This window comes from Impatiens glandulifera, chromosome 9 (genome assembly GCF_907164915.1).
Source record: "Impatiens glandulifera chromosome 9, dImpGla2.1, whole genome shotgun sequence".
Lineage (NCBI taxonomy): Eukaryota > Viridiplantae > Streptophyta > Magnoliopsida > Ericales > Balsaminaceae > Impatiens > Impatiens glandulifera.
Genome location: NC_061870.1, coordinates 21,434,126 through 21,459,898, shown reverse-complemented (window position 1 = coordinate 21,459,898; position 25,773 = coordinate 21,434,126). Strand labels below are relative to the sequence as shown.

Genomic DNA, 25,773 nt, shown 5'->3' with positions numbered 1-25,773 from the left:
GGAGAAGATCGTGCTAAGGATATTAAGCAATTGCATGCGAAAGTTCGTCAATAAATTATCGAGCACAATGAGAAATATCAAAGGGTGGCGAATAAGCATAGAAAGCGTTATGTTTTCAATGAAGGAGACTTGGTCTGGATTCACTTAAGAAAGGAGCATTTTCCTCGAGGTCGGCATGGAAAATTACAGCCTAGAGTTGATGGTCCTTTTAGAATTTTGAAGAAGATTGGTGATAATGCTTATAAGGTGGAGTTACCAAGAAACTATCATGTCTCAACCACGTTCAATGTTTCTGATCTTTCACCATACATTGATGACGAACAGGTTCCAGATTCGATGTCGAATCTTCTCCAACCGGGGGAGAATGATGTTGGAATTGGGAAACCTCTAGAAGTCAAAGAGATAAGATCAAATTCATGAAGTGTGGTGGAATTCAAATAGTCACTTTTGGAGATAGACCGTCATAATATTTAAATATCAAGTATTACGGTTTATTTACTTCTTTTTGGAGAGTTGTTCCAACTTCTTAGTTTTGCCTATTTGTAGGCCTTTTTGTAATCGTGAAAGACAACTCACTTTTGAATAATAATTACTTTGATCTTTAAGCTTGTTTAGAAGTTTATCTTCTATTTATTTTGCTCTAAACTCTTTTAGTGGATTCCTAGAGTGAAGAATGTCGAGTGACTTCTTTTGTTACTTCATATCTCTCTAATTTCTCGGTGTCAGACCTTGATCCAAGAATGAGGGGTTTTAGCTCGAGTCTGAGGGATCAACACCCTCGATCGAGAGGACCGGTCTTAAGGCTTGTTTGGTTAAGATTTTAAATTTTCTAAAAAAAAATTTTCAATTTGAAGAGTCAAACCATTTTTTAAAAATCTAACCATTTTTTAAAAATCTGAAGAAAAAAATAGTAAACAATTTCAAAATATTTTTTAAATATTTTCATAAAAATTATTTTGATAAGGGTCTGTTTGGGATTTAATTTTAGATCCTAATACTTTGAACTGATATTTTTCAAATACTTTCATCAACAACCATCAACATCAACCGCAGATACCAGTATTTAAATAATATTATTTCCCAAAAAAATATTTTACCGAATTTTCTTTTAATAAAAGATAATGAAATAAAATTATTTTCTTTAAAATAGGAATTGAAATAATATTATTTCCCAAAAAAAAGTATTCATCGTACATTTAAACTTACGGTTTTCACGTTGTTAAACCGTTACCTTTCAACTTATGATTGCAAAACTTCAATTTAGGGTTTACCAATTAGGGTTTTTCTATACAACAAACTTCAAAATTATGAAACTGATTATTTATTTTCCCCTAAATTCATGACAAGAACAAGTCTCCCTAAATTAATGTATAAGAATAAGTCTTTCTAATTCAAGAATAAGTTGGGCTTTGATACCAATTGTTGGAATTAATTAAAATAATTCCATAATAAACTTAAATCATAAACTATAATACCTTAGATCTTCATTTTTGTTCCTGAGATATGAAAAACAAAAGCGGAATATATATATACCTAGATTCTTAGACATGATTAGATGAGATGGTCTTCCAAAAGAGCAGAAATCATTTAGCCATATTTCTCCGATAATGGGGATTCAAAGAGAGGGAGCGTGTGATAAAAATAAGTTCGTTCTTATTTTTTATCAACCAACTTCCCTTTTATAATTTCTTCTGTCTTTTGGGGACCATAACCGTCATAACTGCCACATTACGCTAATTTCTAATTTTGCCCCTTATCAAATTAGAAATACCGCAAGGTATCCACAATTTAACATTCATAACAATAATGTCCTTAAGTCAAATCTCAAACATTCTTTAGATCACATAATATTAACTTATTATAATCAATGACCATATATATTTATTTAAATATATAAAGGTCTCCTTAAATTCTAAAAATTCTAACAGATATTTGATCATACAATTTTAACCGTTATTGAATATAAGTGAGTTTTATTTTTGAAAAAACAAACATTTTTTTTTTATTAATGAGTACATATCTAGGTGAAGACATGCATGACCTTGCCCACGTAGGGTATGCATGTGTCTCTAGCTTGTACATATAATTTGGCTGTTATATATATGCATCCATGTATAATTAAAAATTAAATTAAAAAGAGAAAAATAAATAAACATAATTACATTTAAAATGAGTCATTATATTACGGTGAATACAGCCACGTTCCTCATGATCATGCTTCCACCAATTCTCCTTAATATAAGATAAAATTTGCAAAATTTATCATTAATTATTTGCTTGCAGTTTTCATCTATTATTTTTTTTCTTGGTTCAAATAATTTAACCTCTTGAAAATCAATAAGAACAATTAATTCTGGGTTCAAACAATAAGAAACAAAGTATTGAATAACCCATGCATATCTCTAATAAATTTACACTTAATATTTTAATTAAAATGATTGGTAAAAAAATGTATAAAAACCATAACTTGACGAGGGATATTACAATATAAGTTTAAGAAAACATCCTCTCAATATTTAAATCATTGAAATATATAAAAATAATTAATGTTAAAAATGATTTATTTGATTATAAAACATATATAGAAGTTTGCTTACCATATATATATGCCTGAACCTAGACTCATATTCAGAAACAAGGGGTGAGAATATATAAAGCAATATATAGGACAAATCACCATGCACAAAAAAACAAGCTAAGAGACGTACGAGCTTTAACAAAGGTTGCCACCTATATATGCTAAAACCAAAACTAGAACCAGCCATGCCCTATTCTCCCCTTATAAAATCCCTACAATTCCTCTACTCTCATTTCATATCTCACTCATTAATTATATATCTATCTAATCTAGCCATGGCTAACTCTCATGTGCTTGCTCTCAACCTACTATGCCTCTTTGTTCTCACCATCGGTGGTTCGGCATTTAGGCAAAGTCCTCATCGGTTTTCGCAGCTTGACCAATGTCGCATCCAAAGTCTCAACCCTCTTGAGCCTAACAGGCGCATTCAACATGAAGCTGGTTACACCGATGTTTGGGACCAAGCATCCGATCAGATTCAGTGCGCCGGTGTGGCTGCCTCCCGCCACCTTATAGAGCAAGGAGGCCTCCTTTTGCCTTCTTTCAACAATGCCCCTTTGTTAGCATATGTTGTACAAGGCATGCATGCGATTATTTAATTAATCATCTCTTGTCGTTGCATTTTATTGTTATTTTAGAGTTTTAATTAGTTGAAGTTTGCATGGAACAGGTAGGGGAATTGTTGGCACAACCCTTCCAGGATGCGCAGAGACGTTTCAATCAAGCGAACAGACTGGATCAGCTGGAGAACAATTTGGCTCTCAGAGGTTTAGGGATCAACACCAGAAGATTCATCGCTGCCGAAAAGGGGATATTGTTGCTTTCCAAGCCGGTGTAGCCCATTGGGTCCATAACGATGGAAACGAAGACCTTGAACTTATGGTAGTCCACGACACCAGCAACGCCGACAATCAGCTTGACCAAAACCTCAGGGTAACAAACAAACACATCCCATTTTCTCTCTTTGGAATTTCATTTAACAAACACGCGCGTGGAATAATAAAATATTATTGAGTCATCATCTTCAAATGTGTTGTAGAGATTCTTCCTTGCCGGCAGCCCACAAGAGACGGAGAGGCGACAGGAGAAATACGGGTCTGATCATGAGGAGATCTTTTCGGGTAATCTTTTCCAGGGATTTGAGACCGAGGTCTTGGCAGAATCATTCAATGTCGACTTGGAGACAGCGGCGAGACTACAAGGACAAGACGATAACAGAGGATTCATCGTTAGGGTAGGAAAAGAATTCGAAATGCAAAGACCGTCAAGGTTCGAAGAAGAACGAAGAGAGAGAAGCATAAGAAACAATGGAGGATTCGAGGAAACTATTTGCACAATGAGGATCAGAGAGAATCTTGATGATCCAGATAGAGCAGATCAATACACTGCTAAGGGCGGTCGCATCAGCACTCTCAATAGCAATAACCTTCCAATTTTGAAGCAAATCCAATTGAGCGCTGAGAGAGGAGTCCTTTACGAGAATGCAATGGTGGCCACCGCAGTGGAGCGTTAACGCTCACAGTATCATCTACATATTGCGTGGATCGGGTCATATCCAAGTTGTGGGTCACTCTAACAGGGCTGTCTTCAATGGCGAAGTTCGACAAGGGCAGTTGTTGGTCGTCCCACAGAACTTCGCGGAGGTCAAGCAAGCAGGAAGCCAAGGACTTGAGTGGGTGTCATTCAAGACCAACGATAAGGCGGTGTCAAGCCCATTGGCAGGAAGAACGTCCGTGATCCGTGCAATGCCCGAGGAAGTGGTGATGAGTGCTTTTCGGCTGTCAAGAGATGAGGCACGAAGACTGAAGAATAACCGACAGGAAGTGAGGATCTTCCCACGATCAAAGAGACAAGAAAGTGAGAGATTTTGAAATTTTAATAGTAGAAAACCAAATAAATAAGTATACATGCTGCGAGAACTAATGAGTGATGGAGTTTGTTAAGGAAGTTTCTCTAATGTATTTTGAAGATGATAATAAATATAAAATAATATTTTATTTATTTTTATTTCGTACACTAATATATATTTAGAATCAAATATATATATGGAAAGAAGATTAGATTTATCATTTAGATTGGGGCAATTTCAGAATTTTATCCATGACATAACAATATGTCTATTCATGATATGAAATTATGTTCATATTTATCTCAATGGACAAAAAACAAGTTAGCATTGGTTAATTTCCGATCGGAATAGACCAAATTCCGGTATGAATTAACATTTACACCGATCGATTTGTATTTAAACGTCAACAGTCGGTAAACGTCGTCCGGGATTGCATAAACAGGCAATACCCACTGAGATGTGTTTAGTGTCTTGTTGATTAATACCCACCCAAATACTTTTGGTGTGTATGGACTCATACCCAAAGATATAAAGTCGGTGGGTATTTCCTATTTTAAAAAAATATTTATGTTTTAATTTAAAATTACGAAACATATTTTTAAATTAACTAAGAGCAACATTTAGTTTACAAAATCATTAACAAATTATTTTAAAACTCTAAATATTTCAATCTTTTAGGAAGGTTTCAAGTTTTACTAAATATATTTAACGTCTTACATTTAACAAATTGTTCAAAAGATACATAATTACAACGTTTAAAGTCTTTACAAACATTCTCAAAAGACTTTCAAGAATTATGATAAACATTTAATTAACAAACTTAGTGTTAGATGTCATACTTGAACCCACATTTTCAAAAACTAGTTTGTTATAATCAAACACGATTCGTGAGGGCACTCTATAAAAAAATGAAAAGGGGCAGAAATATGTTGAAGACGAAATCAAAATAAATCAGTGCAGCAGACCTTACAACCATCGGATGAGCGCTGGAATGTCATACATCGCTCTACAGTTAGTTGTGTCGTCCGCTGCAACGAAAGAGATGCGCGTTCACGAAGCAGCGAAACAACTAATGTGCACCTCAACGTTGTTAGCCCAAACGCAACAGAATGTCCAAACGCTAACAGAACACGGACAGGGCGCCCGAGTGTTAGTATTCAGCCCGAAATGATGTCGTTTTATTTCTATTTTTCTTCTTTCTCGCGACGAGCAACAATCATCATCTATCGAAACTTTTGATTTTTCAAAAGTGGAACTCGACCGATACTCAATAAAATCGGTTTATTCAAATGTTGAAATGATCACCCTATTATATTGATCATTTCACCTACAACCTTAGGCTTCATCGTCGCCTATGTCGATCAACTAGATGAAGATCAAATAAAACGACATAAATGGATTTTGACTAAAATTCGATCCACTTGACCGATCTTGGGAAGTTATAAATAGCTTCCTCTAGGCAAAAAAGAGGCATGGAATTCAATCTCAAGCCCTCAATCAATCTCAAGCAAAATCCGCCATTAAAATTTTCAAGATTTTCTTGAAAATTTTGAATCTTCGTTTAAGGTTGTGAAACTCGGATGTGGGCATTAATAAAGTTTTTAAAACTGTTTAGGAGTGTTCTCCAACTTATAGTAAGCTTCCAATCATGTTGTAATTCGAATTGAAATTTTTATATTTTAGTTCGACTAATTTCATATACTACTTGATTGTTCAATTTCTTGATTGGAAAACGATCATAAGATCATTTATAAGATTTCTAACGAAACTAATTTGAATCAATCGATCTAAATTAAGAATATAAAATCGGTTTTCTGTTCTTGGGGTATAACTCATGAATAGTAACACAAAACCTTCCTAACACGTTTCTAATGATATTATGAGTATATTCAGACCAATTCCAAACAATCCCGATAATTTAGATAAAAAACTAAATTTTTTATAAAAATTTTAGTTCTTGAATTGGTTAAAATGAACGGTTAGTGTTCATGTTTTGGATTTATTCAATCATATGAAGTATAAGAAAGCTATTAACAAACTCCTTACACTTTATCAAACCTTAAAAATCAAAAACTCCATTTTTCTCTAAAAATTGTTTGATTTTAAAGGAACATCATCTTGATTGAATGTTGCATCACGATGATGTTATAAATTATCCTTGGGATTAGGCGAAACTCCTCATACCCTTAGATCGAAGGATAGGGCCTTAATCAAAATCATCAAACTTGTAGTTTGATGTTCTTGACGACCGACCGGGCACTTAACCTGGGTTCGATTTCCGACCTAGAAATTCAAACTCTTCCCTGCATCCGACCGAGGATTCTTAGCTCAAGACCGAGAGCTCCTCGCACCCCGACCGAGGAATTTCACTCCCGACCAAGGATTCTTAACCTAGGATCGAGAGCTCCTTGCACCAAAATCGAGGAATTTTGCACCCGACCGAGAATTATATGCCTAGGACCGAATTCTCTTTGCACCTCGACAAACTCTCCGCACCTGATCGAGGATCCTTAGCCCAAGACCAAGAGCCTCCCGCACCTCGATCGAGAGACCTTGATGCTGGAATTGGGAAACCTCTAGAAGTCAAAGAGATAAGATCAAATTAATGAAGTGTGGTGGAATTCAAATAGTCACTTTTGAAGATCGACCGTCATAATATTTAATTATCTAGTATTAAAGTTTATTTACTTCTTTTTGGAGAGTTGTTCCAACTTCTTAGTTTTGCCTATTTGTAGGCCTTTTTGTAATCGTGAAAAACAACTCACTTTTGTATAATAATTACTTTGAGCTTTAAGCTTGTTTAAAAGTTTATCTTCTATTTATCTTGCTCTAAACTCTTTTGGTGGATTCCTATAGTGAAGAGTGTCGAGTGACTTTTTACAATGGTTGGTCGGAGAAGAAGAAGACCAAACGATGATGATCCTAAACCTCGTCAAAGAGACCTTCGTGATATTGAGTTAGAAGATTTAAGGAGACAAGTGCAGCAACTCGAACAACGCCTTGCGCGTGGCGAACATCGTGAACATGATGTTGATGGTCATGATTCAGATGATGATTCAAAAAATAATGATGAGGATTTCAATGTATTTCATGATGATAATGACGCAAGTGACCGTGTATCTCGTGGTCAACGGTTCCAAAGAAACAATGTCCGCCACAGGTTTTTGGATTTTAAAGTTGATATTCCAGATTTTGAAGGAAGAAATAAACCTGACGAATTCATTGACTGGCTCAATACAGTTGAGAGAATTTTTGAGTTCAAAGATATTCAATAAGATAACAAGGTGAAGTTAGTGGTTATCAAATTAAAAAAATATGCGTCCATTTGGTGGGAACACCTTAAGAAACAACGTGTGTGTGATGGCAAGAAAAATATCAGAACATGGGACAAAATGAAGGAGTTAAGGAGGAAATTTTTGCCGAATAATTATCGCCAAGATGCTTATCTCAAATATCACAACTTCAGGCAGAAGGATCTATCTGTGGAAGACTACGTGGCTGAATTTGAAAATCTTATGATGTGATGTGATGTTTTGGAGCCGAAAGAACAAACTATTGCTCGTTTTCTTGGAGGGCTACGATATGAAATTGGAAATGTGGTCTAATTGCAGCAATATTTGACATATAATGATGTATGTCAGTTGGATCTCAAAGTTGAAAAACAACAAAAAAAATCAAATCATTTTGGGGGACGTTTCTCATCGGGTGGTGGTGCCTATAACCGAGGAAGTGCTTTTACTTCCAAGAACAGTCCAACTGTAAATGACGTAAAACATAAATCTTTTACAAGTAAGGATGGTGGTGCTAGTTTTGAAAAATCAAGTGGTCCGACTAATTAAAAAACTTGTTTCAAGTGCAAAGGGTTCGGATATTTTGCCGCTGATTGTCCAAATCGAAGAATTATTACTCTCATTGAAGAAGAGAATGAGAAGACAACACCAATTTACGATGAATGTAACGAGGAGGGAGATATCACTTATGAAGATTATGGGGAAGCTTTAGTAATACAGCGTATCCTCAACACCACTTATGTTCCAAATGATTCATGGCTTCGTAATAATATTTTTCACACTAGATGCACGTCAAATGGCAAGGTGTGTGACATCATTGTCGATGGAGGAAGCTGCGAAAATGTTGTGGCTACAACTATGGTGGAGAAGCTGCAATTAAAAACCGAAAATCATCCTCGACCTTACAAATTATCATGGCTTCGGAAAGGTAATGAAGTAAAGGTAAATAATCGACGTCTCGTTCAATTTTCTATTGGAGACAAGTACAAAGATGAATTTTGATGTGATGTTATCCCTATGGATGTTTGTCATTTGCTTCTTGGAAGACCTTAGCAATCTGATAGGAAAACGCAACATGATGGATTCAAAAATACATATACTTTTGTAAAATATGGCGAGAAAATAATTTTGGGACCTTCAAGAATGAAGGACATTGTTAAACCATCAAAGGAAGAAGGAAATAATTTGCTCGCCAAATCACAATTTTAGGATGTAATGAATGAATCATTAGGGGCGTTTGCATTGGTGGTTTTGGAAGAAAATAAGGAAGATAATATCATTCCTCTACAAGTGAGGCCTTTTTTACAAGAAAGTAAGAGTCCTTGTGTTGTGACAGCACTTCTTGTGCCAAAAAAAGATGGTTCGTGGCATATGTGTGTTGATAGTAGGGCGGTGAATAAAATCACGATCAAATACCGTTTTCCTATTCCTCGCCTCGATGATCTCTTTGATCAACTTCACGGCTTCAAAATTGGTTCTAAGATTTATTTATAGAGTGGCTATCATAAAATTCGAATGCGGCCTGGAGATGAGTGGAAAACCGCTTTCAAGACCAGAGATGGTCTTTACGAGTGGCTGGTTATGCCATTTGGACTTTCTAATGCACCCTCTACATTTATGCGACTTATGAATCACATGTTTAAACCATTTATTCGGAAATTTGTTGTTGTCTATTTTGACGACATTCTTGTGTATAGCTCCAGTCCAGAAGAGCATTTAAATCATCTTCGACAAGTTTTTAGGGTGCTAAGAGAACATAAGTTATATGCCAATTTGAAGAAATGTCACTTCTTCACCAACAGCCTCGTCTTTTTGGGCTACAATATTTCTTCCGACGGTATCAAGATGGATCGAGACTAGATTGAAGCTATCTTAAGTTGGCCAATTCCTAAGACTGTTCATGATATTCAGAGTTTTCATGGCTTGGCTTCATTTTACCGCAGGTTTATCAAAAATTTTAGCACTATCATTGCTCCTATAACTGAATGTTTGAAAGGTGATAGTTTCAAGTGGACGGATGAAGCATTAAAAAGCTTTGAACTTCTCAAGAAAAAAATCACAGAAGCTCCAATTTTGCAACTTCCAGATTTCGGAAGGGTATTCGAAGTAGATTGTGATGCTTCTAATGTGGGGATCGGAGGAGTTCTTAGCCAAGAAGGCAAACCCATTGCTTTCTTTAGTGAGATAATGAATAACTCCCGACGCATTTATTCAACATATGACAAGGAGTTCTTTGCCCTTGTTCGTACCTTAGATCATTGGCAACATTATCTACTACACAAGGAGTTTGTTCTCTTCTCGGATCATGAAGCTTTGAAGTACTTGAACTCACAACAAAAGTTTAACCCGCGACATGGAAAATGGGTCGAGTTTCTGCAAGCATTCAATTTTGTGATCAAGCACAAGTCTGGCGTGCTAAATCGAGTGGCAGATGCTCTTAGTCGAAGACATTCTTTATTGTCTACGGTACGATTACAAGTGTTTGGATTTGAGGTGATAAAAGATCTCTACAAAGATGATTTGTACTTCGGCAGAATTTGGGAGGAATCTTCAAAAGCTCCATTCAAGTTTTTCTTGATTGATGACGATTATCTCTTTAAAAGTACATTATTATGTATTCCAGATTGTTCATTAAGGATAAGAATTATCGATGAGGCACATAACAGAGGTCTTGCGGGACACTTTGGAAGAGAAAAGACTCTTACACTCGTACAAAAAAAAATTATTGGCCACGTAGTAGAGAGGTGCAAAGTGTGTCATATTGCTAAAAGTCATGGGCAAAATACGGGTTTGTACACACCTTTACCGGTACCATTATGTCCATGGGAAGATGTGAGTATGGACTTTGTTGTTGGGCTGCCACGCACTCAAAGGAACAAAGATTTGATTATGGTGGTCTGTGATTGGTTTTCAAAAATGGTGCACTTTATTCCTTGCATCAAAACAATGGATGCCACTCAAGTAGATGTTCTTTATTTTAAAGAGATTGTGAGGCTTCATGGCATTCCAAAGACAATAACCTTTGATCGGGATTCGAAATTTATGAGTCATTTCTGGCGAACGCTTTGGAAGAAACTTGGAACTAAACTTCAATTTAGTTATTCTCACCATCCACAAACTGATGGACAGGCAGAGGTTGTGAATCGAAGATTGGGAAACCTTTTGAGAAGTTTGATTGGAAAGAATCCTCGCCAATGGGATGAGGTTTTGGCTCAAGCAGAGTTTGCTTACAATCGATCATCGAGTCAAACTACCGGGTCGAGTCCGTTCGAGGTTGTTTATGGTAAGAATCCGATCACTCCCATAGATCTAGATCCAATACCTATTACTCATCATATAAGCAAAGATGGAGAAGATCGTGCTAAGTATATTAAGCAATTGCATGCGAAAGTTCGTCAAAAATTATCGAGCACAATGAGAAATATCAAAGGGTGGCGAACAAGCATAGAAAGCGTTATGTTTTCAATGAAGGAGACTTGGTCTGGATTCACTTAAGAAAGGAGCGTTTTCCTCGAGGTCGGCATGGAAAATTACAGCCTAGAGCTGATGGTCCTTTTAGAATTTTGAAGAAGATTGGTGATAATGCTTACAAGGTGGAGTTACCAGGAAATTATGATTTCTCAACCACGTTCAATGTTTCTGATCTTTCACCATACATTGATGACGAACAGGTTCCAGATTCGATGTCGAATCTTCTCCAACCGGGGGAGAATGATGCTGGAATTGGGAAACCTCTAGAAGTAAAAGAGATAAGATCAAATTAATGAAGTGTGGTGGAATTCAAATAGTCACTTTTGGAGATCGACCGTCATAATATTTAATTATCTAGTATTAAAGTTTATTTACTTCTTTTTGGAGAGTTGTTCCAACTTCTTAGTTTTGCCAATTTGTAGGCCTTTTTGTAATCGTGAAAGACAACTCACTTTTAAATAATAATTACTTTGAGCTTTAAGCTTGTTTAGAAGTTTATCTTCTATTTATCTTGCTCTAAACTCTTTTGGTGGATTCATAGAGTGAAGAGTGTCGAGTGACATCTTGTGTTACTTCATATCTCTCTAATTTCTCGGTGTCAGACCTTGATCCAAGAATGAGGGGTTTTAGCTCGAGTCTGAGGGATCAACACCCTCGATCGAGAGGACCGGTCTTAACGCTTGTTTGGTTAAGATTTTAAAATTTCTAAAACTTTTTTTTTCAATTTGAAGAGTCAAACCATTTTTTAAAAATCTGAAGAAAAAAAATAGTAAACAATTTCAAAATATTTTTTAAATATTTTCATAAAAAATATTTTGATAAGGGTCTGTTTGGGATTTATTTTTAGATCCTAATACTTTGAACTGATATTTTTCAAATACTTTCATCAACAACCATCAACATCAATCGCAGATACAAGTATCTAAATAATATTATTTCCCAAAAAAATATTTTTACCGAATTTTCTTTTAATAAAAGATAATGAAATAAAATTATTTTCTTTAAAATAGGAATTGAAATAATATTATTTCCCAAAAAAAGTATTCATCATACATTTAAACTTACGGTTTTCACGTTGTTAAACCGTTACCTTTCAACTTATGATTGCAAAAACTTCAATTTAGGGTTTGTTAGGATTTGTATCTCCCAAATCCGAACTGCTTGAAAATAATCTGTAAAAAACACAAGAAAGAAGAACACAAGAACACACAGATTTATAGTGGTTCACTCAAATTGAGTTACATCCACTTCAGCCACCACCAGATTTCACTATGAAGAAGAAGAAGGAATACAGAGTTTTTTCCTTACACTTTATCTCTCTAAAATTCTGTCTTAACCATGTAAACCCTTAATAATCACATATTTATAGAGTAAACATTCAGGTAATAAACCTAAATAACTTTGGTCAGGCCCAAGCCCAAAACCAAAAAGAAAATCCAATAAACTCTAATTAACAATATAGAGTTTATTATAAGTGTAGGCTCCATAACTCAACAATCTCCCACTTGGAGACTAACTTCATCATCTCTCGATCGGTAGTGACTTTCCATTCGGTCTTAACGAAGAAGACCAACTGAAGTTGCACACAACTTCAGTTTCTTATTTGTCACAACTTTTGTCAACATATTAGCTAGATTCTCACTCCCGGGAATCTTCTCAAGAGCTAATACTTCATCTTCTAAAGCGGGGATGAAATGATAACGAACCTGTATATGCTTCGTCCTGCCATGATAAACATGATTCTTTGCCAAATGAATGGCACTCTAACTGTCGCATCGCAACATACTTCCCTCGTAGTCTTGACCCAATTCTCGCAAAAAGGGTTGTAACCACATCATTTCCTTAGCAGCTTCTGTCACAGCAACATACTCTACCTCACAACTAGAAAGAGCAACAATCTTCTGTAATTTTGAAACCCAACTGATTGCAGTACCTCCCAGAGTATAAATGTACCATGTTGGGCTCTTCCTACTATCAACATCACCACCATTGTCAGCATCAACATATCCTTCCAAACCCATATTAGACTTTTGAAAACACAAAGCAAGACCCGTACTTCCTCTTAAGTATCGTAGTATCCACTTTACTACTTCCCAATGTTGTCTACCCGGGTTGCTCATGAATCTGCTAACAACTCCCACTGCATGTGCTATGTCTGGTCTTGTGCAAACCATCGCATACATAATACAACCAATGACAGAGGCATACGGAACAGTGACCATGTAATTTTTCTCCTCCTCTGTTGAAGGCGACTGATCTTTAAATAGTCTAAAGTGACTAGTTAAGGGGGTAGTAACTGGTTTTGCATCATACAAGTTGAACCTGCTAAGAACTTTCTTCACATATTCTTCTTGTGAAAGCTTGAGAACTTCTTCATCTCTGAAAATTCTCATCCCAAGGATTTGTTTAGCAGCACCCAAATCCTTCATTGCAAACTTTTCAGACAACTCTTTCTTGAGCTTATTAATCTCATACAAGCTTGCTCCAGCAATCAACATGTCATCAACGTAGAGAAGAAGAAGAATGTATGATTTATCAAACCTCTTGATATAGCAGCAATGATCAGCTTCACACCTCAAAAAATTGTTACTTTTCATGAAGCTATCGAACTTCTTGTACCATTGCCTTGGAGCATGTTTCAAACCATACAGACTCTTCTGAATCTTACACATAAGCTCATCTTTTCCTTTGATTTCAAATCCTTCTAGTTGACGCATATAAATCTCTTCATCTAAATCACCATGAAGAAAAGCAGTTTTGACATCCATTTGTTGAAGATGAAAATCTTCTTTCACAACCAAACTCAAAATAGTTCTGATTGTCATCAATTTAACTACTGAAGAGAAGATTTCATTGTAGTCAATACCTTCTTTCTGTTGAAATCCTTTCACAACCAACCTTGCCTTGTACCTCATGGTTTTATCATGTTCTTCTTTAATCCTGAAGATCCATTTGTTGTGAAGTGCTTTCTTTCCATTTGGCAGCTCAGTGAGCTCCCAAGTCTGATTAAATGTCAAAGAGTCCATCTCATCTTTCATTGCAGACTCCCACTTAACTGATTCATCAGATTTTATTGCTCACTCAAAGCATTCAGGTTCACCTCTATCTGTCAACAAGATATAGTTCAGAGACGGAGACACCTCTCAACTGGTTTTCGATTCCTTGACGATCTTCTCAACTGTATAACCGGTGTTTGTTGATTTACCTCTGGGGTCACATTCTCAACAATTTCATCTTCAACAACACATTGTTCTTCTTCGACAATCGGTATATATTCAGCTGAAAAATCTCTCAAATCGACTATACCAGTCTCTTCTAACTTGGAATCACCATATAATGTCTTCCCAACACAATCTTTGTAGAGAACCTGTTCATTGAAGATAACATTTCTGTTACGAATGATCTTCCGATTTTGATTATCCCAGAAACGATAACCAAACTCGATATCACCATAACAAATAAAAAAAACATTTATTAAACTTTGGATCAAGCTTGCTCCTATCACATTCATTAATATGAACATATGATAAAGAACCAAACACTTTCAAATAAGAAAGGTTTACCTTTTTATTGCTCCAGGCTTCTTCAGGAATTCTGAATTCAAGAGGAACAGAGGGTCCCCTGTTTATCAAATAGGAAGCAGTATTAATAGCTTCTGCCCAGAAGGTTTTAGGCAGCCCTGCATGCAATCTCATGTTTCTAGCACGCTCGTTCAATGTTCGATTCATTCGTTCAGCTACTCCATTCTCTTGAGGCGTTCGGAGAACAGTCTTCACCATCCTGATCACATTCACAACACAATACTCTTTGAAATCTGAATTGATATATTCACCTCCGTTGTCGGATCTCAAAAACTTAACTTTTTGATTTATTTCATTTTCAACTAAAGCCTTCCATTTCTTGAAAATAGCAAATACTTCAGACTTGTGCTTCATAAAATATGCCCATACCTTTTTTGTCAAATCATCTATAAATGTCATGTAGTATTGTGATCCGCCAATAGAAGAAATATGTGCAGGTCCCCACACATCAGTGTGTACCAATTCTAGCCTTTCTTTCTTGAGCTCCTTCCCAATTTTTAAGAAACTAACTCGTTTCTGTTTTCCAAGAATGCAGGTTTCAAATAACTGATGTTCAACAGACTTCAGTTCTGGAATCTGTCCATTCTTCAAAAGAATTTTCATCCCTTTTTCGCTCATATGGCCCAACCTGCAATGCCACATCTCACTGTTCTTCAAGTCATCAACTACAGCAGCAACTGATTCTCTACAAGTTGAAGTCGTGTATAACGTTCCAGTTTTGTGACCTCGAGCAACAACTATTGCTCCATTAGTCACCTTCCACGCACTATTTCCACAACTGAAATTGTGACATTCTTCATCAAGTTGTGTAACAGAGATCAAATTGCGCATTAAACCTGGAATGTGTCTCACCTTATTAATCTTCCAAACAGAACCATTTGCCATCTTCAATTTGATGTCCCCATGCCAACAATATCTAGTGTCTCACCATCTGCGAGATAAACTTTCCCACAGTTTTCAGCCACATAATTCTCCACTAATTCTTTGTGGGCAGTGGTGTGGAAAGACGCTCCTGAGTCCAAAACCCATGAATCTATCGGGCTATCAACAAACAGAAGTAACGCATCAATGATAGATTCTGTAACAACGTTGGCTGCATCATTTTTATCACCACCATTTTTCTTCGGTGCTTTGCAGTTCCTCTTTAAATGACTCTGTTTACCACAATTCCAGCACTCAAATGTCTGCACAGACTTGGACTGACTCCTCCTGCTCCTCGACATAGATCTGCTATTACCTCGGTTGAAATTTCTATCATTACCTCTTCCCCTGTTTTCCACATTCAGAGCAGAACCTTTGAATGTTTCACCAGAATCAATTTTACGAACCTCTTCAGCAAGAATGCGATCTCTAACTTCAACAAATTTCAGTTTAGCATTTCCAACTGAATTACTAATTGCTGCCCTCATAGGTTCCCAACTATTTGGTAGAGATGCTAACAAAATCAGGGCACTAACTTCATCCCCAAAATCAATCTCAACAGATAGCAATTGATTCACAATTTTATTGAATTCATTCAAATGAGTAGTGACAGAAGTATCATCAACCATTCTTAAGTAAAAGAGTCTTTTCATTAAGTGTACCTTGTTGTTAGCAGATGGTTTCTCATACATATCAGAAAGAGCTTTCATTAGACCCATAGTGGTCTTCTCTTTTGCTACATTATGAACATCCGTCTTGGCTAGCGTCAATCAGACAACTCTCAAAACCTGTCTATCAAGGAGTTTCCATTCAGCTTCATCCATCTTCTCTAGTTTCTCACTCAAAGGAACATGAAGCTTCTTTCCAAAGAGATAATCTTCAATCTGCATTCTCCAGAAGGCATAATCTGTCCCATCAAATCTTCCAATCTCATGTCCTATAATGTTCTCATTTGCCATCATTTCTAATGCTCAGAACTAGTCTAGCTTCTCTGATACCAATTGTTAGAATTTGTATCTCCCAAATCCGACCTGCTTGAAAACAATCTGTAAAAAACACAAGAAAGAAGAACACAAGAACAAACAGATTTATAGTGGTTCACTCAAATTGAGCTATATCCACTTCAGCCACCACCAAATTTCACTATGAAGAAGAAGAAGAAGAAGGAATACAGAGTTTTTACCTCACACTTTATCTCTCTAAAATTCTGTCTTCTCACTATGTAAACCCTTAATAATCACATATTTATAGGGTAAACATTCAGGTAATAAACCTAAATAACTTTGGTCAGGCCCAAACCCAAAACCAAAAAAAGAAAACCCAATAAACTCTAATTAACAATGTAGAGTTTATTATAAGTGTAGGCTCCATAACTCAACAATCATTAGCTTTTGCGGTGCATTTAATCCTTAATAATCGCAGTGCATTTAATGTCGTCGTCGGTGTGCGCAAGTTCTCCCATTAAGGAGGAGAAGAAGAAAAATGGGTTGAATTTGAGACAAATAACAGTTTCGTAGTGGGCATAGTAGGAGGTTTTGTGTTACTTACTTTATTAACTAATTAATTTTTTTTTATAAATTCAACATTTAAATATTAAAGTATATATATATATATATAGAATTATAAAACTAATTAAAATATAATAATAAGTAAAATTAAAATAAAAAAATGTTATGTTTATAAAATTTATTACATTTATTTATTTATTTTAATAGATAATATAATAAGATTGTGATCTTAAAATTGGTGAAAGACATTAAAAATTATGATCGAGGGCGGGAGATTGAAAGAAAATAAAAAAAACAAAAAAAAACAGTGTAATATTGACTATGAATCTCGAAAAAGAATATGAGTTTTCAAAAAAAATCTGAGTTCATTAATAAAAAAATTAATATTAATATTGATTTTAATTCTTATGATTTTATTCCTTCTTTTGTAACAGAATAATATATATTTTTAGATTATTTTGTTAGACTAGTGATAATTAATGTCACAACTATAAGAATGGATCTCTTTTCCCAATTTTTGTTAAAAATGTCTTATTTTTTATATTATAAATGTATATATATTTTTTAAATGACTTATAGACACGTAAATTCTTAATATCGTATATTTAAAACAGTAAGAGATTTACTTTTTTAAAATTTAATTAAATTAAACTTGTTAGACTCTTTTAAAATTGTAAATTTTGAGAGTCGATTTTAAAAAAATCAAAGTTCTCGAGGTAAAGTGAGAGAAATATATAATTCTTATTAGTATGTTTTTGTAAAAAAAAAGTTTTAATCACATTTCTAACTCAATGCAAATTTTCCGCTCCCTATCATTACTCTAATAAAAATAGTTTCGAAAAAAAATTATATTCCTTGTTAATGCTCTTAGTTTTGGAGAGACGCTTCTTTTTTTATACAAAACAAACATAGATGATGAACATGTTATTCATCCACTAGTAATGATTCTCAATCACATTAATTGTGATGCATAATTAAATGTCATTATTGTTTTAATTAATGTGGTTGTTAGCAATTCTTTGATACTCTATTTTTCTTGTTTTTGTCTTGATATTTGATCATAGAATTTTAACCTAATTATTAAATATAAGTGAGTTTTTTTTTAGAAAAAACATTTTTTTTATTAATGAATACATATCTTGCTGAAGACATGCATGCCTTGCCCACGTAGGGTATGCATGTGTCTCTAGCTTGTACATATAATTTGGCTGTTATATATATGCATCCATGTATAATTAAAAATTAAATTAAAAAGAGAAAAATAAATAAACATAATTACATTTAAAATGAGTCATTATATAGACGTTTGCTTGTTTACCATATATGCCTGAACCTAGACTCATATTCAGAAACAAGGGGTGAGAATATATAAAGCAATATATAGGACAAATCACCATGCACAAAGAAAACAAGCTAAGAGACGTACGAGCTTTAACAAAGGTTGCCACCTACCTATATATGCTAAAACCAAAACTAGAACCAGCCATGCCCTCTTCTCCCCTTATAAAATCCCTACAATTCCTCTACTCTCATTTCATATCTCACTCATTAATTATATATCTATCTAATCTAGCCATGTCTAACTCTCATCATGTGCTTGCTCTCAACCTACTATGCCTCTTTGTTCTCACCATCGGTGGTTCGGCATTTAGGCAAAGTCCTCATCGGTTTTCGCAACTTGACCAATGTCGCATCCAAAGTCTCAACCCTCTTGAGCCTAACCGACGCATTCAACATGAAGCTGGTTATACCGATGTTTGGGACCAAACATCCGATCAGATTCAGTGCGCCGGTGTGGCTGCCTCCCGCCACCTTATAGAGCAAGGAGGCCTCCTTTTGCCTTCTTTCAACAATGCCCCTTTGTTAGCATATGTTGTACAAGGCATGCATGCGATTATTTAATTAATCATCTCTTGTCGTTGCATTTTATTGTTATTTTAGAGTTTTAATTAGTTGAAGTTTGCATGGAACAGGTAGGGGAATTGTTGGCACAACCCTTCCAGGATGCGCAGAGACGTTTCAATCAAGCGAACAGACTGGATCAGCTGGAGAACAATTTGGCTCTCAGAGGTTTAGGGATCAACACCAGAAGATTCATCGCTGCCGAAAAGGGGATATTGTTGCTTTCCAAGCCGGTGTAGCCCATTGGGTCCATAACGATGGAAACGAAGACCTTGAACTTATGGTAGTCCACGACACCAGCAACGCCGACAATCAGCTTGACCAAAACCTCAGGGTAACAAACAAACACATCCCATTTTCTCTCTTTGGAATTTCATTTAACAAACACGCGCGTGGAATAATAAAATATTATTGAGTCATCATCTTCAAATGTGTTGTAGAGATTCTTCCTTGCCGGCAGCCCACAAGAGACGGAGAGGCGACAGGAGAAATACGGGTCTGATCATGAGGAGATCTTTTCGGGTAATCTTTTCCAGGGATTTGAGACCGAGGTCTTGGCAGAATCATTCAATGTCGACTTGGAGACAGCGGCGAGACTACAAGGACAAGACGATAACAGAGGATTCATCGTTAGGGTAGGAAAAGAATTCGAAATGCAAAGACCGTCAAGGTTCGAAGAAGAACGAAGAGAGAGAAGCATAAGAAACAATGGAGGATTCGAGGAAACTATTTGCACAATGAGGATCAGAGAGAATCTTGATGATCCAGATAGAGCAGATCAATACACTGCTAAGGGCGGTCGCATCAGCACTCTCAATAGCAATAACCTTCCAATTTTGAAGCAAATCCAATTGAGCGCTGAGAGAGGAGTCCTTTACGAGAATGCAATGGTGGCACCGCAGTGGAGCGTTAACGCTCACAGTATCATCTACATATTGCGTGGATCGGGTCATATCCAAGTTGTGGGTCACTCTAACAGGGCTGTCTTCAATGGCGAAGTTCGACAAGGGCAGTTGTTGGTCGTCCCACAGAACTTCGCGGAGGTCAAGCAAGCAGGAAGCCAAGGACTTGAGTGGGTGTCATTCAAGACCAACGATAAGGCGGTGTCAAGCCCATTGGCAGGAAGAACGTCCGTGATCCGTGCAATGCCCGAGGAAGTGGTGATGAGTGCTTTTCGGCTGTCAAGAGATGAGGCACGAAGACTGAAGAATAACCGACAGGAAGTGAGGATCTTCCCACGATCAAAGAGACAAGAAAGTGAGAGATTTTGAAATTTTAATAGTAGAAAACCAAATAAATAAGTATACATGCTGCGAGAACTAATGAGTGATGGAGTTTGTTAAGGAAGTTTCTCTAATGTATTTTGAAGATGATAATAAATATAAAATAATATTTTATTTATTTTTATTTCGTACACTAATATATATTTAGAATCAAATATATATGGAAAGAATATTAGATTTATCATTTAAGTTGGGGCAATTTCAGAATTTTATCCATGACATAACAATAATATGTTTATTCATGATATGAAATTATATTCATATTTATCTCAATGGACAAAAAACAAGTTAGCATTGGTTAATTTCCGATCAGAATAGACCAAATTCCGGAATGAATTAACATTTACACCGATCGATTTGTATTTAAACGTCAATAGTCGGTAAACCTCATCCGAGATTGCATAAACAGGCAATACCTACCGAAATGTGTTTAGTGTCTTGTTGATTAATACCCACCAAAATACTTTTGGTGTGTATTGACTCATACCCAAAGATATAAAGTCGGTAGGTATTTCCTATTTTAAAAAAATATTTATGTTTTAATTTAAAATTACGAAACATATTTTTAAATTAATTAAGAGCAACATTTAGTTTACAAAATCCTTAACAACCTTCTTTAAAATTCTAAATATTTGAATCTTTAATGAAGGTTTCAAGTTTTACTAAATATATTTAACGTCTTACATTTAACGAATGGTTCAAAATATGCATAATTACTATGTCTAAAGTCACTACAAACATTCTCAAAAGTCTTCCCAGAGCAATGTACAAACTCCTCTAATGGAAACCTACAAATTACGACATACAAACGATTAACATTTCAATCAAAAATGAAGAATCTTAAATCTATAAAATGATCAAAGACTAGACGATAGTTATAGAATATACAAATTCAATATTTGCGTCTTTCGTGACCCGGATTTAACTTTCCTAAAATGTACAAAATTACTAATCGCGTTCACAATAAAAATAAATTCAAAGTATTATCTCACATATATAGATACAATCACATTCTTACAAAATTGAAAAGTATATACAAATATAAATGAAGTTTATAAATTAATAAGTGAGAAAAAGAAAAAATATTAATTTGTGAAAATGAGATTAAGGTTTTGCTTTAAAATGGGATTTCATCAAATACTTTATAGGCTAATTTAAAGCATATTATCTATCATATACACATAATAGCAATCTCAAAATTCAAAATTAGAAAGAAAAAAAAAATTATCATATACACTTTATATGAAGATATATTTGTTTCATATATTTTTTATTTTTATAAAATTGTTGGAAGTTAAGACATTAATTCTAGTAATGGATTTGGGTCCATAAAACTTTATAAGAAAGTAAAAATAAAAATGGATATATAACTTAGATAAATCTCTTATAATTTGAACTAACATAACACTAAAACAAACATGAAATTAAATTGTCAAACTAACAGTCAGGATTATCTACACTATGAAAGCAAAAAAACACTTAATACATCAAACACCACACCCTTGATTTGATCTTCCTCAATTATTCTTTTATTTCATTTTAATTAACAAAGTGATGGGTCAAGCAAGAAGATATCAGCCCATGGGCTTCTAAGCTGAGACCAAAACGAATCTTGACCCCAATCCATACTAGTCATCCTAGTCAATTTCAGCTCCGGCATCTTCTCCATTTCCACCGGCAACAGCACTGATCCGCCGGCGCCGCCGCCGACAATTCCTATTTCATTTAAACCCACCTCCAATTGATCAGATTCCGATGAGATGACGTCAGCAGTTAATGATGGAGAGTTATTATTATTATCCATGGCTGCCCTTTGTTCCAATACCTTCATTGATGTAGCTTTTCTATATATCTTACATAGCACCACCATATCCTGAATTAATTATACAAATTCAATACTTTTGAATTAGTTCAAGTTTAAATTATGAAATTAACTAACCTCATTCGAATTCGAAGAAGAAAAAGAACAGGGGAGACGGAATTCATTCATAATCCAATCGGTCTTTGAGCCACGAGGAGCTCTTCCATTGTAGAAGACCAAAGTTTTCTTCAATCCAACCAAACGTTTAGGATCAGACGAACTTAGAATCCGTCGGTCTGAACCTGTGGCTTTCCAGAAACCCTTTTCAGTTGTCCTGTTTGGCCGACCACCGTTGTTGTTCCCATGTTTCCGGCTGCTATCTCTAGGAACAAAAAAGTACCATTCTCTCTCACCATTAATCTTGGCTAAACCTGCAAATTTGAAGAAGAATGAGAAATGGGTTTTGGATTTGTTTAACTTATTTTATTTGTAATTGAGAATAAATAAATAAATACCGGGCAATTCGGAAGGATGGTGACGATATAGGTTGAGAAAACCGATGACGTCGAGCGGTAGTTCGTTGCCGGTGACGACACTTTTAAGGTAGAAATCAACGAGTTCTTCCTCGGTTGGATGAAATCTGAATCCTGGTAGTGGACTGTTTATCATTAACTTTGTTGATGATTCATCATTGTCCATTTTCATCTTTTCTTATTATTAGAAATGAATCTTCTTACAAGTTTTGGAATGAAATGATTCTATATTATATATATATATGGTTATTATTATTATTATTTTGAATTTCTTAATAATTATTGGGGAAGGAAGAAAAAAGATCTTACTTTTGAGGTTTTGTTTGGAAGTGGTGGATTCTCTCCTAACAAACAAATTAAATTATGTCAATGTTTGGATAATGGGAGTGATTATTATTTTATATATATTCACTTAAATATTGATTTTAAAAAAATAATGTAGAATATTAGGACATCCGTCTATAATCTTCCCCTCAAGTCATAAATTTTAGGTGAAGCTAGCTTTTTATTAAAAAAATAAATAAATAAGTAAATAAAAAATCACTTAAATATTGATGTTTCTAAGTTTTATTTTATTTGCATTTAACTTTTTATTATTATATTCTTTTATTATTAATATATATAAAGAAATGAGAAATGATTGGGAAAGGGAATTTGAGGGAGGGAATGATGTGTCACTCAAGGCTATCAAAATCGAGAGTTTACCTAAAATCGTTTTGTAATTATAAACTCGTAAAATCTAGAATTTACATAAAATCGTAAAAATTTAGTTTGAAAAAATAATAGTTATTATTTATATATATAATTAAATATTTTATACTTATCTAATTTTTAAAAATTATATTTTAATTAAAAATAATAATAAATAAATAACACTATAAAAAATTATACTTATAAAATTAATTATATTAATTTATTTATTTAAATAAATAATAACTTTATTTTTTATTTTTTAAATATAAATTTATTTATTTTAAGTAAAATAGTATAAAATCGTAAAATCGAAAATATTTATAAAATCGTAAAATCTTATTATTATAAATTTAAAATCTTAAGAGTTTACATATTTAAGAGTTTACTTAAAATCATACTCGTTAGCATAATATGAAATCGTAAAATCGTAAGATTTTAAGAGTTAACTCGAGATTTTATCGGCCTTGGTGTCACTACATCACTCTTTGGAAAAAAGATAAAAAGTGAGAAGAGAGAAAAATTTTGTTATTTTTTTGAAATTTTATTTATATATATATTTTATTTGCATTTAACTTTTTATTATTATATTCTTTTATTATTAATATATATAAAGAAATATGTATATAAATAAATTACAAAAAAAAAAAATATTTGAATTGTTGAATGTTATATTATTAATTAACTCAATAATTTTTATACATTTGAAATTTTCATTTTGTGAGTTATCATTTATTTAGATTTTTAGTTAGAAATCTTATTTTAAATAATTTTGTATACACATAATTTTTACTTTTTATGTATTATATTATTAATTTTTAACATAATTTTATTTAATTATTTTAAAATTATTTGTTTAATATATTAAATATGAATTAATTAATGTAAGTTGACTCAATCTAATATGATAGATGTAGGTTTAATTAGAGTTAATTTAGATAACTCAGACTAATTAAAAAAATTACTTCATCACTATTTTATCACATTAATCAATTTATTAATAAAATAATTATCATTTTATTCTTTTAAATTTGTTAAAAACCCAAATTTGAACAAGTTTATAGAGTTGTTAATAAGATTTAATAAAATATATCTAATATAAAAAAGATAAAATTTATATTTAAGCAAGATAAATATACTTAGTCAAACCTAGAGCAATCTTAATTTGATGTAGGTTTTTCCTCACTAAACAATGATAATATATTTGATAGGGAGTTTTTTAATCATAAACACATGATATAGTTTTAAAATTTAATTGAGAAAAATTATTGTTTGTGATAAATTATTAAATTATTTTTTATTTAATAATTTTTTTTAATTATAATAAGAATATTTAATTAAATATTTTGATTAATAATATAAATAATATAATTAATCATTAAAATGCAATTTCTTTTTTTTTTAATAATAATAATAATAATAATAATGAAAATGCAATTTATTTTAATTAAATTCAAATAACCCTATATCAGGTGAAGATGTAATATTACTTATCAATATTATAATATTTTATCAATATTTCTAAATTTCTATTATATCAAGAGAATATTACTTCACATAAAATTCTGACTATATTTGCATAGTGTTGAATTGAAATTATAATACAATATTATTTTTACTTTGTTGTTTAATCGTTTAAAACTAAAGAATTACAATTAGAACTATAAATTTAATGAAACTAAAATGTATATTATGTTTTACTAAATAGTTTATCATAATTAATTAAAATATAATTTTAAAGATTATTTTAACTGATAAATAAAGTGCAAGGTTTATCATTTATAATTTATTGCTTGAGTTTAAACTTTCATAATTTTTAAAAACCTTATTTATTAATCATGCTTAATATAATTATATATTTCAGTGCCACTAAGCTTGATTAGGGGCAATCTAACAGGTCACATTACAACAATATTTTTTAAGCTTGATTGATGTACAGATAATTAGGCATGTTTGGTTGAGAATTATTTAAATAAATATTTAGTTATTTAAAAATTCTTATTGATATTAATTTTGATAAAGTGAGATTCTCTATATAAATATTTAAAAAGTATTAATATATAATGATAAATTAATTATTTTAAAAAATAATATAAAATATTTTATTTAATAAATTAAGTGATGTGATTAATAAAATGAATTAAATGATATTTATTTATAATTAAATTTCCAAAGAAAAATTATATCACATTATTTTAATTTTAACATTTAATATCTAATTCATAAAATATTTTATTTTTATTAAACTAATATTTTAAATATGTAAAAATATTTTAATAATTTATTTTTAAACAATTCTAAATAATCCATTTTTACCTCCAATAACTTTTTTAAATCATAAAAAAAAAAGTCCAAGTTCAAAATCA

At 33.2% G+C, this 25,773-nt stretch overlaps 2 protein-coding genes and 1 pseudogene across 2 annotated transcripts; 2 read left to right on the top strand and 1 right to left on the bottom strand.

The window, feature by feature from the left end:
• Nucleotides 1-2,853: 2,853 nt before the first annotated feature.
• Nucleotides 2,854-4,449, top strand: LOC124915994 (annotated as a pseudogene).
• A 14,324-nt stretch (nucleotides 4,450-18,773) lies between these two features.
• LOC124915992 (11S globulin seed storage protein 1-like) lies at nucleotides 18,774-20,371 on the top strand. Its single transcript, XM_047456731.1, has 3 exons — nucleotides 18,774-19,080; nucleotides 19,172-19,434; nucleotides 19,541-20,371. Exons 1-3 carry the CDS (start codon nucleotides 18,774-18,776, stop codon nucleotides 20,369-20,371), a joined length of 1,401 nt encoding a protein of 466 aa, XP_047312687.1.
• Nucleotides 20,372-21,907: 1,536 nt separating this feature from the next.
• Nucleotides 21,908-22,912, bottom strand: LOC124915357 (NAC domain-containing protein 6-like). The gene is made up of 3 exons (XM_047456057.1): nucleotides 22,700-22,912; nucleotides 22,323-22,615; nucleotides 21,908-22,256 (listed from the first exon to the last, which is right to left on the bottom strand). Exons 1-3 carry the CDS (start codon nucleotides 22,887-22,889, stop codon nucleotides 21,927-21,929), a joined length of 813 nt encoding a protein of 270 aa, XP_047312013.1. The 5' UTR covers nucleotides 22,890-22,912; the 3' UTR covers nucleotides 21,908-21,926.
• Nucleotides 22,913-25,773: the final 2,861 nt, after the last annotated feature.

Excerpts from the sequence above, each read along its gene's own strand:
- LOC124915992 (XM_047456731.1), top strand. The coding sequence starts at position 18,774 with ATGTCTAACTCTCATCATGTGCTTGCTCTCAACCTACTATGCCTCTTT. Across the intron at positions 19,081-19,171 it reads GTTAGCATATGTTGTACAAG|GTAGGGGAATTGTTGGCACA; the intron begins GCATGCATGCGA and ends TGCATGGAACAG. Across the intron at positions 19,435-19,540 it reads AGCTTGACCAAAACCTCAGG|AGATTCTTCCTTGCCGGCAG; the intron begins GTAACAAACAAA and ends AATGTGTTGTAG.
- LOC124915357 (XM_047456057.1), bottom strand. The coding sequence starts at position 22,889 with ATGAAAATGGACAATGATGAATCATCAACAAAGTTAATGATAAACAGT. Across the intron at positions 22,616-22,699 it reads CCATCCTTCCGAATTGCCCG|GTTTAGCCAAGATTAATGGT; the intron begins GTATTTATTTAT and ends TCAAATTTGCAG. Across the intron at positions 22,257-22,322 it reads CTTCTTCGAATTCGAATGAG|GATATGGTGGTGCTATGTAA; the intron begins GTTAGTTAATTT and ends TAATTAATTCAG.